The sequence below is a fragment of the Armigeres subalbatus genome, chromosome 1, assembly GCF_024139115.2.
Source record: "Armigeres subalbatus isolate Guangzhou_Male chromosome 1, GZ_Asu_2, whole genome shotgun sequence".
NCBI lineage: Eukaryota > Metazoa > Arthropoda > Insecta > Diptera > Culicidae > Armigeres > Armigeres subalbatus.
In genome coordinates this window covers 269,975,842-269,990,997 of record NC_085139.1, presented here as the reverse complement: position 1 = coordinate 269,990,997, position 15,156 = coordinate 269,975,842, and the positions used below count along the sequence as shown (strand labels likewise).

Sequence of the window (15,156 nt, the reverse complement as noted above, 5' to 3'; positions counted from 1 at the left end):
CCAATTACTAAATAATCGAAAAAATCATTGTTTTAGACATCTTTGACTATAGGTATTATAAAGTATCTGAAGTACTTAAGAACAATTTATTTCTACAATATCCCAGAAACCTCTATGATTATTGTTTAGATTCTGATGTACTTTGAAACCACCTTTTGCCTACACACAGATTCTTGTCACCACTGATGGTGCTCGTCAGCGTGGTTGCAGATTACCCAATGGCGTATTTTTAATTTTACCCAACCAACAAAAAGGGAAAATCGTTTCTTGTCAGGACCACCATATTTATCAGAAGAGAGTTGATTCAAGACGAATTTTCTTCAAATCGACAGGAAATTGAAAAACAATGATAGTGTAGGTAGCGGTGATGGTGATCAGCGATAGTTGTGGTAGAAAAGTTATTCGCTGCGATAGCTTCTGCAGCCATTTGTGAGTAGAAAGTTATTTTTTTTTATAAGATTTGGGGCGATTCAAATATGACGTCCACTACTTTTTGGGATTTCTAGACCCCCCTCTCCCCTCTGTCACGCTTTTTTGTATACCTAGTACACGCACTGTCACAAAATCTTAGACCCCCCCTAAAATCGGTGACATCATTTTTGAACGACCCCTTTCGTCATTTGGATGTTTTTAATGTTTGGAAAGGTGCAACCACCACGGGCGCTTTCTATGTTCCCCATGGTAATCGAGTTTGTTTTTATTAATCTCTATTCTAGATCAATAACGAAGGTTCCAAAGCCACGTTCCTCAAATGGTCACTGTTGAGGCCTGATCCAAAAAGTTTATTTTTTATTTTTGAAAATGATCTAATGAAAGCAGTCGAAACTGAATCAAATGGCTGAAATGGGCCATAGTTGAGAACTGTTCAACAAACAATCAACAAAAATGTTCAACCTATAATCAACAACTAGATATCTCAACACTAAGAGTAGGCGAAGACTTTTCACGCAAATAAAAGCGTTCCCGATTTCGTGGACCAGCAAAACAACACCGTGATTTAAATCACTGATTCGGAAATACATGACACATTTTCCAGATTGTTCCAGAAAACGGGAATGATGTTCCCGAAGCCTTGATTTAAATCACGCTGTATTTTTGCTAGTTCTCGCTATTTTTTACGTGTTCGGAGGTCTTCGCCATGAAGAAGCAAATGAACACAATAAAGAAATTACCGTAACGGATGATGCTTTTCCCGAAGACCTTATGCCCGATCTCCTACTGATGTCAGTTGCCTAAACTCTCAAAAACATATCATATCTACATAAGCCGAAATACGGAGAGAATATCCCATTCTCTAGTTCTCTCTACTCCTCGTAAACTAGTCTAAACCTATACTTTACCTAACGCCAAGATCACAACATCAAATACTACAAGTGGTTTCATGATCTCTAGCACCTCTTACCGATGTATCTCTGGAGACAAAAGATCTAAAAGCGCCCCAAAAAACTCAGCAACTGGGTGGTCGGGGGTTGGTAGACTGGAAGCCAAGACTACCCTCCCGAAACGACCGGACCAGTTTCGGTCAAAAGGATTCCCTAATGGTGTGATTGGGACATACTTTTTTTACTGCGACGGACGGTGGGTCACGTATGCCGTCAAGCATCAATAATCCAATGTCGCAGATTAACACACCCAAAACCATAAAGAAAATATCTGTAAAAATGTAAATAATCACCATGTGTGTTTGGAGGAATCCACGAAAGAATCTCGTAATAGCTCCTGTGGAATTTCTGGACTTCACAGAAATTGTTCAAGGAAATTCGGAGGAATTGCTTCAGGAATTTCCGAAAAAAATCTAAAGGAATCTCAGGAGATATTCTTGAAGAAAAAATCCGGAGAAATTCTTGAAGAAACTTCCTGAGGAATTCCTGAATGAATTTTGATGAAACTTTTATGTACTATCTTAGGAAAGAACTCTTGGAGGAAGCTTCCGAGGAATTCCTTGAAAAATTTCCCGAAGAATTCCTGGAGGAACTTCCCAACTAATTTCTGGTGCAGCCTTCGGCAGAATTACTGGAAGAGCTTCCGGAAGAACTCCTGGAGCAACTCCTGAAGGAAATCATGAAGGAACCTCCGTAGGAATTCTTGGGGCAACTTCTGAAGGAACTTGCGAAGGAATTCCTGGAGAAACTTCCGGAGGAATTCCTGGAGCAACCTCAGGAGGAATTCCTGAAGGAAGGAGGAAGGAATTTTTGGAAGAATTTCTGGAGGAGCTTCAGGAGGAATTCCTGAAGAAACTTCTGGAGCAATTCCCGGAGGAACCTCCGAAGGAATTCCCGGAGAAACTTACGGAGGAGCTCCTGGAGGAATTTCCGGAGGAGATCTTGGAGGAACATCTGGAGACTTCTTTGGAGGAACTTCCGGAGGAGCTCCAGGAGAAACCTCCGGAGTTTCTGGAGGAACTCCCGGAGAAATTTGTGGAGGAATTTCTGTAGAAACATCCGGAGGAATTCCTGGAGAAATCTCCGAAAGAAATCCCGGAGGAAACCTCCGGAGGAATACCTGGAGGAACCTCCAAGGAATTCCCAGAGGAACTTCCAGAGGAATTCCTGGAAGAACTTTCGGAGGAATTCCTGGAGGAACTTCCGAAAGAATTCCTGGAGGAACTTCCGGAGGAATTCCTGGAGAAACTTCCGGAGGAATTCCTGGAGAAACTTCCGGAGGGATTCGTGGAGTAACTTCCGGAGGAATTCCTAGAGGAACTTCAGGAGGAATTTGTGAAGGAACTTCCGGAGGAATTCCAGGAGGAACCTTAGAAAGAATTCCTGGAGGAACTTCCAAAGGAGTTCTTGGAGGAACATCCGGAGGAGTTCCTGGAGCATCCTCAGGAGGAATTCCTGGAGGAATCTTCCGAGAAACCTCCGGAGAATTTCCTGGAGGAACCTCCGGAGGAATTCCTGGTTGAACTTTAGGAGGAATTTCTGGAGGAGCCTACGATCGATTTCCGGAGGAACCTCCGAAGAAATTTTTGAAGGAACGTCTGGAGGAATTCCTGAAGGATCCACAAGGGAAATTCCTGGAGGAAGTTCCAGAGGAATTCCTGGAGGATCCATCTGAAGAATTCCTGGAGAAATCTTTAGGAGGAATCCCCGGAGAAACTTCCGGAGGAGTTCCTGGAAGAACCTCCGGAGGAGATCTTGGAGGAACAACTTGAGACTTCTCCTGAGGAACATCTGGAGAAGTTCTGGAGGAGCTTCAGGAGAAACCTCCGGAATTTCTGGAGGAACTCGCAGAAAAGTTTCTGGAGGAACCCCCGGAGAAGTTTTCGGAGGAATTCTTGGAGAAACATCCGGAGGAATTCCTGGAAGAATTTTCGAAAAAAATCCCATATGAACTTCCGAAGCAATTCCTGGAGGACATTCCGAAGGAACCTCCATATCCTTTGGTAGTATTAGATATTTTTGATCCTCCAGGATCTGTTTTTAAATTAAAAAAATAACAGGGTAGTATCACAGACAAACAGACATAACACATTGAACATTTACTCATCAAATTCATCGTCGTTCAAACACCAACGACATCTGTTGGTTTCAGTTAGTTGGGCAAATCGCGAACCAGATGGCGGTAGTGAACAAACGTCAAACTCGAGCAGAAACGATGCGCGCGCCACGATTGATCGATTGGTCAACTAATGATTATTTGAATTGACCAGTAAATCAGTGAACGAGGGAAATTTGACGAGTGTTATGTCTGTTTGTCTGTGGTAGTATGATTTCCAAGGTGCTTTTCAATCTATAATAGTCGAACAACGGCTGTGTTTTTTTTAAAAAGCAGAATCGCAAACGGCAATTCCGATTGAAAGCGTTTTTGGTAAATATTTTTTTTATCTTCGAAATTAAACTCCTGTCCTGTAAATACCTTCTTAAGAAGTTTGAGGCAATGGTTGATGTGAATCCTTTTAAACAAAAATATTGCGTTTGCCCGGACTAAGACAATGGTGAATGTGATTCCTTCTTTAAAAATAATGCATTTGCTCGGACTAATGCAATGGTAAATGCGTCGCTCCTTTAGGGAGTGTTTCCCCAGATTATTATTGTTATTATTCTATTTTTAATAACACGTATCTGCCCGAAATAAGATAATATGGATGTAATCCATTCTTTAAAAGAAATCATTTCCACGAAGTAAGGCAATGGTAGATGTGGTCCCTTCTTCAGAAATAGGCGTTAGCTCGAAATAATGCAAATATGAATGAATTGAGAATGATAATAAGGATTAATGTGCTCTCTTATTTTGATACCAATTTGGCCAGAATAAGGAAAAAATATATAAGCAATATGTATTGAATGTATAATATTTTATCGAAAAACATTTTGCCGAATTCATTTTCTCAGAATAGCGTTAAGTATTTTTTTCCAGATTGTTCTTAAAATTGGCTTTTCTTTGGATAAGTGTAGTATAGCAGCAGTTTTGAAACATATAATTGCTCCATATCAATCCTTTATTATATCTGGCAAGCGCGCTCCTATAGTGAACGAATTATCTTCTCTTCGTGCCTTATTATGGACAGAAATTCTCTCTCGATACGCTTTATACTGGATAGACGAGTTTATATAAAGAAGGCATTATCTCCTCCATTAGCATTACATCGGGTAGACGGGATCATTTAAAAGAGGCACTGTCTCATTGTTTCACTTTATTTCAGACAAACGAATTCATTTAAAGAAGGGACTATCTATCCTTTTTGCCTTATACCGGGCAAATGTGTTCATTTGAGGAAGACATTGCCACTTCCTTTTGCTTTAAACTGGGCAGATGAATTCATCATACCAAGGATACTAATACATTTAAAGAAAGCAATATCTCTTCACTTCGCCTTGGGCTGTTTTTCAACTTAGTGTTCTACTAGCATTTCCACAGTTATTGAAAGCTTTCCCGTGCCTGCCAGTTACATGAATGTGGCAAGTGCAATGGATACACTGTGCTCAAAGAGCCGAAAATGCTTCTCACCCGGAAGCATCCTAAGCCGAACCGAAAATCGAACTCGCAACCTCCGGATCAGAAATCCTCCAATCGCTTTGTGTCGCACTCCAAAAGAAGAGAAGAAGCATTCGGGGAAATGTTACATTCGGGGAATTGTTATTCGGGGATATTGCATTCGGGGAATTGTTGTACAATCCATAAGGGAACTTTCAGAGGAATACTTGGTGAAACCTCCGAAGGAATTCCTGGAGAAATCTCCGGAGGAATTCATGGAGGAATCTCCGAACGAATTCCTGGAGAAAATTCCGAAGGAATTCTTTTAGGAACTTCCGGAGGAATCTCCGAAAGAACTCCCGGACGAACTTTCGAAGGCACTCCTGAAAGAATCTCCGAAGGAGTTCCTGGAGGAACTCCTGGATGGACCTCAGGAGAAATTTCTGGAGGTATCTTCAACCTCCAGAGAAATTCCTGGAGGAACCGTCGGAGGAATTCTTGTAGGAACCTCCGATGGAACTTCTGGCAGCCGTTAATCCTAAATATGGAGGCTGTGTCATCTTGATCGAGTTTGTCACTATGCAATGAATAACCAATCAAGTTAGCCACATTTTAATTGTTTACGTAACAGTTATTAGGGACTATTTTAAATTGATTCAAACGAATAATGAAACAAGGCAGAACAAAACAAAACATTGTGCATTGCACATTCGCTAGCTTAAAACCAAATTTTTCAGATGGTGGCTGATTTCAATAATTCCGAAATACAATGTCCGATCGAGCCAATTTTAAATAGCAAACAAAACGTCGAATGCAACTTGTTGCGAGTAAAGCGGATAATGCTAAGTTCCAAAAAGTGTGTCTATAAAATTTTTACACATACACACATACGGACATCACCTCAGTTCTTCGAGGCCTTCTATTTAAAGTTCTTGCCAAACGACATTATGCCAAACGACCTTTATACCAAATGGCTTTATGCCAAACGGCTTTATGTTAAACGACTTTATGTCAAATGACTTACCTACCACCTACCTTCCAGAGAGATTCCTGGAGGAGCTTTCGGAGAAATTCTTGGAAGAACTTCAGGAGGAATCCCTGGAGAAATTTCCGGAGGAACTTCAGGGTGAATTATTGGAGAAACTATTGGAAGAACTGCGTTTCTTGAAGAAACTTTCTTAGAAATTTCTGGATGATTTTTTATGGAACTTTTGTATGAATTCCTGGAGAAGTTTCCCGAAGAACTCCTGGAGGAACTAATTCCTGCAGGAACTTCCGGAGGAACTGCATGGAGGTACTTCCGGAGGAATATCTGAAGGAACGTCTAGAGAAATTTCTTGATGAACTTCCCAACGAACTCGTTGAGGAGCTTCCAGAAAATTTCTGACGTTTGAAATTACAGTCGACTCTCTACATCTCGATGTTCTACATTTCGATATCTCTCCCTATGTTGATGGTTTCTCCAGTCCGTTCAATCTACACACATTTGGGCTTTATACATCTCGATAACCTCCCTTTCTCGATATCTCTCTATCTCGATGTGCTCTGATCATATTTTGTTCAGGATTCACTCTCCTTATGTCGATATGTTCAAATTTTTAGGCTACTGGACCATCTTTGGACAAAATAAACACACCAACAACATGAAATGACATTTCTTTTGTTGTCGCTTTTCATAGCAACGAGCTTTTTGGATCTAGTACTCATTTCAATTTTCCTTCTATTACTCGATCTCTCCCTATCTCGATGGCCCCTTCAATATCGAGATGTGGAGAGGTGTCTGTAGTTAACGCCGACCCACGTCCCCGCGCCGATCAACAACAACGGTGTGACGCCGCCACGCCGCAGCCACTGGTTGAAAATAATCTATCATGCCACTGCCGGTAAATTTTCAATCGGCACACAGGTCTTCCCTAAAGAAGCTGAATAGTATTGTCAACGATAACCGTTACCGCCGCGATCTTCGCCAGGCTGCTCTTTGACGGGCCAACGGGAAACGGGAAACATTGTATCTCTCTGTGGTATGATGATTCGAGTCCCTCTAAGATCATGGACTCTTTTTCGCAAAATTAATATCAACTATGCAACAATATGTAAATTATTTAAAGAAATAGGCATAATGAATTACAATGTTAATGATTGAACTCAATATATTTCGATTGATCTTGATAATTTTGGATATTTCGAAAATATTGTTGCCCAAGAAACCCATAAATCGCCCTGACTCCAATTCTTGCTAACCTACTTTAAAATCTTCATTTCTCGAAACTAGTTGTCGCAAATAGATAAAGTTCAAGTATTTTCTTTATTGTTTAACAACGGTATTAAAAATGAGCTTTTACTGAATACCTATTTGTGAGCGTCTTAGGGGAAATGTTACACGGTTAATCGACTATTTCTTCCTTTTACTTCCACTAATTATTCTTTAGGTATCAAACAGATACCCATTTCGTCCTCCACTTGAGGACTTCTTCAGTGTTTTGTTATCGATAACAAAACACAGAAGAAGTCCTCAAGTGGAGGACGAAATGCGTATCTGATCGATACCTAAAAAATAATTAGTTGAAGTAAAAAGAGCTTTTACTGATTTCAACAATTAGTTTTCGAGAAATGAAAGAGAGCTAAAACTGGGGCCAGCTATGGGTGCCTTGTCTTACCGGAATTGTCTGAGACTCAAAATAATCAACACACAATTTTCTATTTTATTATCAATTCTTTCCCCTTACTTGCGCTACACGAACCATTGTCCTTAAAATATAAATGATCTGCATCACAGCCCACACTCAACGTGGGAAAATCGCGCTTCTGCTATAATCATCCGTGCCACGGCGGTATCTCCACACGATTATGATGACGAATTCCTACCTAAATGTTTCGAACCGACCTAGAGGAATGCGTGGCACGACGCGGGTTGAATTATGCATAGCAGGTTTGGAAGAAGGAAAAATAAAAAAATACGTGTCGTTGTCGTTCCAGTGAGACTGCGTAACTTCCACCCTGAGGGCATCATCGTCATCACCGCGTGACGGTTGCGACCCAGCCGTGGATGCGGATCTTGATTGATTAGCCCGTCGAAGTTGAAGTCGGTCGATCGGTTGCCGCGCGCTCACTTACTGGACATTTGCGTGCGGTCCCAGTTGTCGAACGAGTTTGTTATCCAATATAGCGAAGCGGTCCGCCGCAATTTCGATCCGGATTGGTCGACAGTTTTTGATTTCTTTCACTTCCATGTAGTTGACATAATTCGTATTTTTGTTTTCTCACTGTTGGCTTATACAATTCGACATCTAATCGAACACTTTCTTCTCTGATTTGATTTCAGCATTGGACCCCAGATCTGGTCACACCCACTCGGATTGGGACTGGTGAGTCCCTTCAGTAAACACCAACATCCGGCCAGCCAACCATGGCCGATTACTGCAATGTGCGTAACGTTGGCAGCGGTGCTGCCAACAGTATGGGGACATTCCGGCCGGGGCCTCCCACATCCCTGGGATACCACCATAACACCCTAACTCGGACAACGAAGATCGGCGTTTCGTCGCTTGGTGGATCGGGATCAGGGTCGGGTGCCAGCGTTGGTGGTCTAACGATGGCCGAGGTCAAAGAACGCATGGGTTCGATCGACGGGTCTTGCCAGGGCGTGCGTCTGGTACGATTGACTCGACCGCAAAGCTACTCGCATGGACATTTCAATGGGGGTGGAAATTTTGGCTTCTCGATCCGGGGCGGGCTGGAGTACGGGACGGGGTTTTTCGTGTCAGCCCTGGAGAAAGATAGCGAAGCCGATCGGCAGGGGTTGCAGGTAAGTGACCACCACAGTGAACCAATGGGTTGCGGAAGTCAGTCCGATTGCGTGAAGCACGCCATGTTCAATCGCTTACCGGGGCGTTGTGGAAAGCGACTGAGGTTTATTTTTCGTTCGAACAGGTGGGCGACCAAATCGTTCGAGTCAATGGTTATCACGTGGATGACGCCGTGCATAGGGAGTTGGCCCAGTTTGTGTCATGCCAGGAAAGGCTTGTGCTGAAGGTTCGCAGCGTTGGAATACTGCCAGTTAAAGAGTATGTATATCGTTCATATTCATAAGACAATCTCATAAAATCTCAGTAACAAGTGAATAAAGGTTTTGGTATTTGGTTCTGTTTTCTTCAGCTAAGATAAATATTAATTGGTCTCTGTTGATTCGTGTTTTGATTTACGCCCATGTTTAGTCGAGAAACGGTGCAGTATTCGGCATACAGCAGAAATGAACATCATGTTCTGTTGGTCGTGTTCGAAATTGCGCGGCAGTTTAGGGAATACGTGTGATTTGTTCCAATGTAAAATTATTCACTTTGAAAGAACAAATGATGGTTTTTTTTCCTGTTATTTTTTTCTGGATAGTGCTTTCTTCTTTTCTTTCGAAAGTTGATTGATTTGTTACCATTATCTGGAAAATGGGACAGTTTTTCTACATACAAAATTGATTACCGGTCCAAAATTGAAACATTTGGAAAATTGAGCTCAATCGGGTATGATTACCCGGGCAGAAGCCATGAACAGAATAACAAAACATGATATGGACTTGATTGATATAAGAGATAAAAGAACAGGCAACAATATCAAAAATTTGCACCGAAATATCATTTAAATATCAAGATATGCTATGAATAAGAACAAACTAATGGCACTTGATATCGATCACTTATTACAAATAACATATCTTGATATCCTCATGATATTTTAGTGCAAAATATTGATATTGTCGTCTGATCTTTTATCTCTTATATCAATCATGTCCATATCTCATTTTGCTATCTTATCAACATTTGATATTTTTGAGATAATTTCGTCTACTCGGGTAGCGACTGTGAACAATTTCAAAGTTTCAATTATTTTTAAACTCCTCCAAAAACTGACGCAGGCATTTAACCTTTCCGTCCCGACGTCTGTTTTTAAGGGATTTTAAAAATCTAAACTGCATTTCATGACCGTTTCTTTCGCAACAAGTTGCATTCCATCCGAATAGATCCTTTACGATTTATACTAGTTACGAGGCTATCCACAGTACGGTTCCAGAATTATTGAAGATTCCGTTGGGATCAGTTGTTCCCGGAATAAGTGGCCATTTACAAATTTAAGCCATACCAGGTGCGATACCTCACACTTCATGATTTCACAAAGCAAGGATGGGAATGATATTTTTAGGGTTCATGGTCCCTCTCGGATGCAATCTGCCCACATCGGTCGCAATCCGAGGAACCACGGAATGGCCATTTTCTAAATCGATTCGAAATAGGTCGTGCGACACTTCAAACTTCATGATTTTGCAAACAGTTAAAGGAGTAATATTTTCAGGGTTCCTGACCCACTCGAATTCAATCCGGTCACATCGGTCGTAATCCGGGGACCCATGAAGTGGCCATTTTCTAAATTTATTCAAAATAGGTCGTGCGACACCTCAAGCTTCATAATTCTACAAAGCAATTATGGGATTTATATTTTAGAGTTCCTGGCCCACTCGGATTCAATCCGGCCACCATCCCCGGGGACCTACGGAATTGCTTTTATCTAAATTTACTCAAAATAGGTTATGTGACAACTTGTGTTTAATCCGGCCACATTGGTCGAATTTCGGATGACCTACGGAATATACATTTCCTAAATTGATTCAAAATATGTCGCGTGTCGTCTCATTTTAATGATTTCACAAAGCAATGATGAAAGTGATGTTTTTGTAGTTCTTAGGCCACTTCGGTTCAATTTGGTCACCTCGGCCACATTCCGGACGACCTATGTAATAAACATTCATTAAACATTAATGTTTAATGTCATTAAACATTCATTGGACCCCGGATTGTGACCGATGTAAACCGGATTGAATCCGAGTGGAACAGGAACCCTGAAAATATCGTTCCCATAATTGCTTTGTAAAATCATGAAGTTTGAAGTGTCGCACGATCTATTTTGGATCAATTTAGAAAAAAAAATTGTTGGTCGTCGGATTGTGACCGATGTGGCCAGACTGAATCCGAGTGGGCCAGGAACTCCTAAAATATCATTCCCATCATTGCTTTGTAAAATCATGAAGTTTGAGGAGTCGCACGACCTATTTTGAATAGGTTTAGAAAATGACCATTCTGTGGGTCCCCGGATTGTGGCCGGAATGGATCCGAGTGGGCCAGGAACCCTATAAATATCATTCCCATAATTGCATAATCGATTTAGAAAATGGCCATTCCGTGAGTCTCCGGATTGTGACCGATGTGGCCGGATTGAATCCGAGTGGGCCAGGAACCCTTAAAATATCATTCCCATCGTTGCTTTTCAAAATCATGAAAATTGAGGTGCCGCACGATCTATTTTGAATCAATTTAGAAAATAGCCATTGCGTAGGTCCCGGATTATGACCAATGTGGCCAGATTGAATCCGAGTGGGCCAGGAGCTCTAAAAATATCATTCCCATCCTTGCTTTGTGAAATCATGAAGTTTGAGGTGTCGCACGACCTGGTTTGACTTAAATTTGTAAATGGCCACTTATTCCGGGGACAACTGACCCCAACGGAATCTGGAATAATTCTGGAACCGTACTGTGGACAGCCTCGGTATCAATCAAACATTGGGATCCATCCGGATGGAATGTAACAAGAATCGGTCAAGAAATGCGGATTTTCCAACAGTTTAGATTGTTAAATCCCTTAAAAACAGACGTCGGGGACGGAAAGTTTATTTGCAAACCCCACAGTCGAAATAGAGGAGACCGGGCTGAGTTTTGCTTTCGGAAAGTCTGTATTTATTTTGGTTAAAATATTCAAAAACAGTTTATGCTGTCAAATACACAAGTCTAAAGCACATTTTTGTAAAGTAAAAAGAAGGTTCCTTGGGTTACCCTATCTTTTAATGCTCTGATCCCTCGGTACTTACTGGACGTCAATACTTCCGGGGGGCTATGCTCATGCACTTCACGTGTTCAGCCTTTAGCAAGCACTCCTAGGTCGCCACATTCTTTACATCGAAGCATTCTTTTTACTTTGCCTGTCTTGAGGCTCACTGTTTATCTCTCTCTCTCTTGTGCTATTCAGCATCACTACATTCTTGAGCAACTTAGCTCTCGACGTACTTCCAACCTACTCAGATAGTCTCTGGAGGCGAATCTATCATACTCCGACGGGAAGTCCCCCGGCGGCGAGAGCTTCCCTGAAAACTGACAACCCGTATCCATGGAAGTTTATTGCGTATCGAACACTAATTTATCTCTCTGCGTGTTCGAATCTGTGCAGATACTTCCTGGAATATCCATGGACCGACAGCAATTGAATCGAAGTTGACTTCTCCGTGTTTTTCGTCCACCCACAATGACAGGTTCGTAATGAGCCGACATGTCCACCTTCTTTTCGAATTGCTGAGCACCAACCGTTCTTCGTAGCTCACTTGCAGTCTACTTCCAATAAAATGTTTATGGGGGCCATTGGGGAACCTTCTTACGAACGAGCGTGAGGTGATCCAAAGGTGGCGGCAGCACTACGAAGAACACCTGAATGGCGATGTGGCAGACGAAGATGGCGGTATGGTGATGGACCTGGGAGAACGCGCGCAGGACATAATTCTACCGGCTCCGGATCTCCAGGAAATCCAGGAGGAGATTGGCCGGCTGAAGAACAACAAAGCCCTGGGGTTGACCAACTACCAGGAGAGCTATTTAAACACGGTGGTGAGGCAGGGCGCTGCACTGGGTCATTACCAAGATTTGGGAGGAGGAAGTTTTGCCGCAGGAGTGGATTGAAGGTGTCGTGTGTCCCATCTACAGAAAGGGCGACAAGCTGGATTGTAGCAACTACCGCGCAATCACATTGCTGAACGCCGCCTACAAGGTACTCTCCCAAATTTTATGCCGTCGACTAGCACCAACTGCAAGGGAGTTCGTGGGGCAGTACCAGGCGGGTTTTATGGGCGAACGCTCCACCACGGACCAGGTGTTCGCCATTCGCCAAGTACTGCAGAAATGCCGCGAATACAACGTGCCCACACATCATCTATTCATCGACTTCAAAGCCGCATATGATACAATCGATCGGGACCAGCTATGGCAGCTAATGCACGAACACGATTTTCCGGATAAACTGACACGGTTGATCAAAGCGACGATGGATCGGGTGATGTGCGTAGTTAGAGTTTCAGTGGCATTCTCGAGTCCCTTCGAAACCCGCAGAGGGTTACGGCAAGGTGATGGTCTTTCGTGTTTGTTATTCAACATCGCTTTGGAAGAGGTAATACGAAGAGCAGGGATTAACACGAGTGGTACAATTTTCAATAAGTCCGTCCAGCTATTTGGTTTCGCCGACGACATAGATATTATGACACGTAACTTTGAGAAGATGGAGGAAGCCTACATCAGACTGAAGAGGGAAGCTAAGCGGATCGGACTAGTCATCAACACGTCGAAGACGAAGTACATGATAGGAAGAGGTTCAAGAGAAGACAATGTGAGCCACCCACCGCGAGTTTGCATCGGTGGTGACGAAATCGAGGTGGTAGAAGAATTTATGTACTTGGGCTCACTGGTGACTGCCGAAAATGACACCAGCAGAGAAATTCGGAGACGCATAGTGGCTGGAAATCGTACGTACTTTGGACTCCGCAAGACGCTCCGATCGAATAGAGTTCGCCGCCGTACCAAACTGACAATCTACAAAACGCTAATTAGACCGGTAGTCCTCTACGGACACGAGACCTGGACGATGCTCGTGGAGGACCAACGCGCACTTGGAGTTTTCGAAAGGAAAGTGCTGCGTACCATCTATGGTGGGGTGCAGATGGCGGACGGTACGTGGAGAAGGCGAATGAACCACGAATTGCATCAACTGTTGGGAGAACCATCCATCGTTCACACCGCGAAAATCGGACGACTGCGATGGGCCGGGCACGTAGCCAGAATGTCGGACAGTAACCCGGTGAAAATGGTTCTCGACAACGATCCGACGGGCACAAGAAGGCGAGGTGCGCAGCGGGCAAGGTGGATCGATCAGGTGGAAGATGACTTGCGGACCCTCCGTAGACTGCGTGGTTGGCGACGTGTAGCCATGGACCGAGCCGAATGGAGAAGACTCTTATATACCGCACAGGCCACTTCGGCCTTAGTCTGATTAAATAATAATAATAATCATACTATGACACAATCCTTTCATTTATATGGTACGATAAGCACTTGCTTCTCTCATGGCCAGGGTTTGCAGACATCGCTCTTAATAGATAACGAACAACGATAAAAGAAAGGCAAAAACTGTTCCGAATCATAACAAGCCATGATAACAAATTTATCAAACTTGTATACAAGTGCGAAAAAATAGAATCGTATCGACAGACCCCATAGAGAAGTGATGATTCTCGCTTTGTTCTCGCTCATTTTGTGTTGGGGATTGCACACAGCTGTGTAGAACAAGTTGAAATGCATCATCAGAGCCAGCGCTCCCTGCGTTTGGAGCTTTTCAAAAGGAATTTATCATGAGGTAGAGTCTCACGAATCAGTTCTTTATCATGACAGCTTAAATGTATGTTAAAACTATAATCCGCAAAACCGTGATGAGGAAGGGAATCTTCGGTAGAACAAAAAACAATTGAATACGCTTGAATAGCTTTGAAATTCAAGTTCTCAATATATTCGAAAGTAACTTAGCGCAATAGGACCGGTCCTTTGCTCTTCTGTTTTAGTACTGATTCTTCAATATGAATTCTAGTAACATTTATGTGGAAAGAAAATCACTACTGCGCTCAAAAGAATAAATAGCTCACGCAGAAGGCAATACACTGGTACTAGGGTTGTTCAATTTCTCGGTTCAACAATCGCTCCACCTGACCACCATCCGGCTCGGATGGTGACAGCACGTCTTTGTCAGCAAACTCGTCATCGGTGTCGAAATCGTCCTCTTCTTCAGATGGCACAAATTGCTTCAAGAACTCCGCACACGTTGAAGTACGGTTAGGGCCCTCATGTACCCCAACTTTCTCGACATCGTAACGCTCGTTCCTCTTCTTCTTGATCACTCTATACGGTCCAAAAAACTTAGCTTCATTTTAATCCCAGGTCGATGCTCCATAGTGTATTCAAACTCCTCCCATCCCACAATTTTTGGTGCAATTTCTTTCTTCTCCATGGTCATTTTGAAAGCGGTGCAGTCAGTAACTATTTTGAAGGGGATTCCCAGTAAATATACCCTGATATTTTTTCAAGGCAGACACGATAGCGAGCACCTCCAGTT

The 15,156-nt window shown here is 42.7% G+C and overlaps 1 protein-coding gene across 3 annotated transcripts in view; it reads left to right on the top strand.

Moving 5' to 3' along the window:
- The window catches only part of LOC134207529 (uncharacterized), a 159,637-nt gene that overhangs the window by 129,187 nt on the left and 15,294 nt on the right, over positions 1-15,156 (top strand). For all 3 annotated transcript variants that reach the window (XM_062683233.1, XM_062683232.1, XM_062683230.1), the window contains 2 exons: positions 8,240-8,722; positions 8,848-8,981. In XM_062683233.1, coding sequence (XP_062539217.1) covers positions 8,324-8,722; positions 8,848-8,981 — 533 coding nt within the window. In that variant the 5' untranslated portion in view covers positions 8,240-8,323. The remainder of the gene's footprint in view (positions 1-8,239; positions 8,723-8,847; positions 8,982-15,156) is intronic.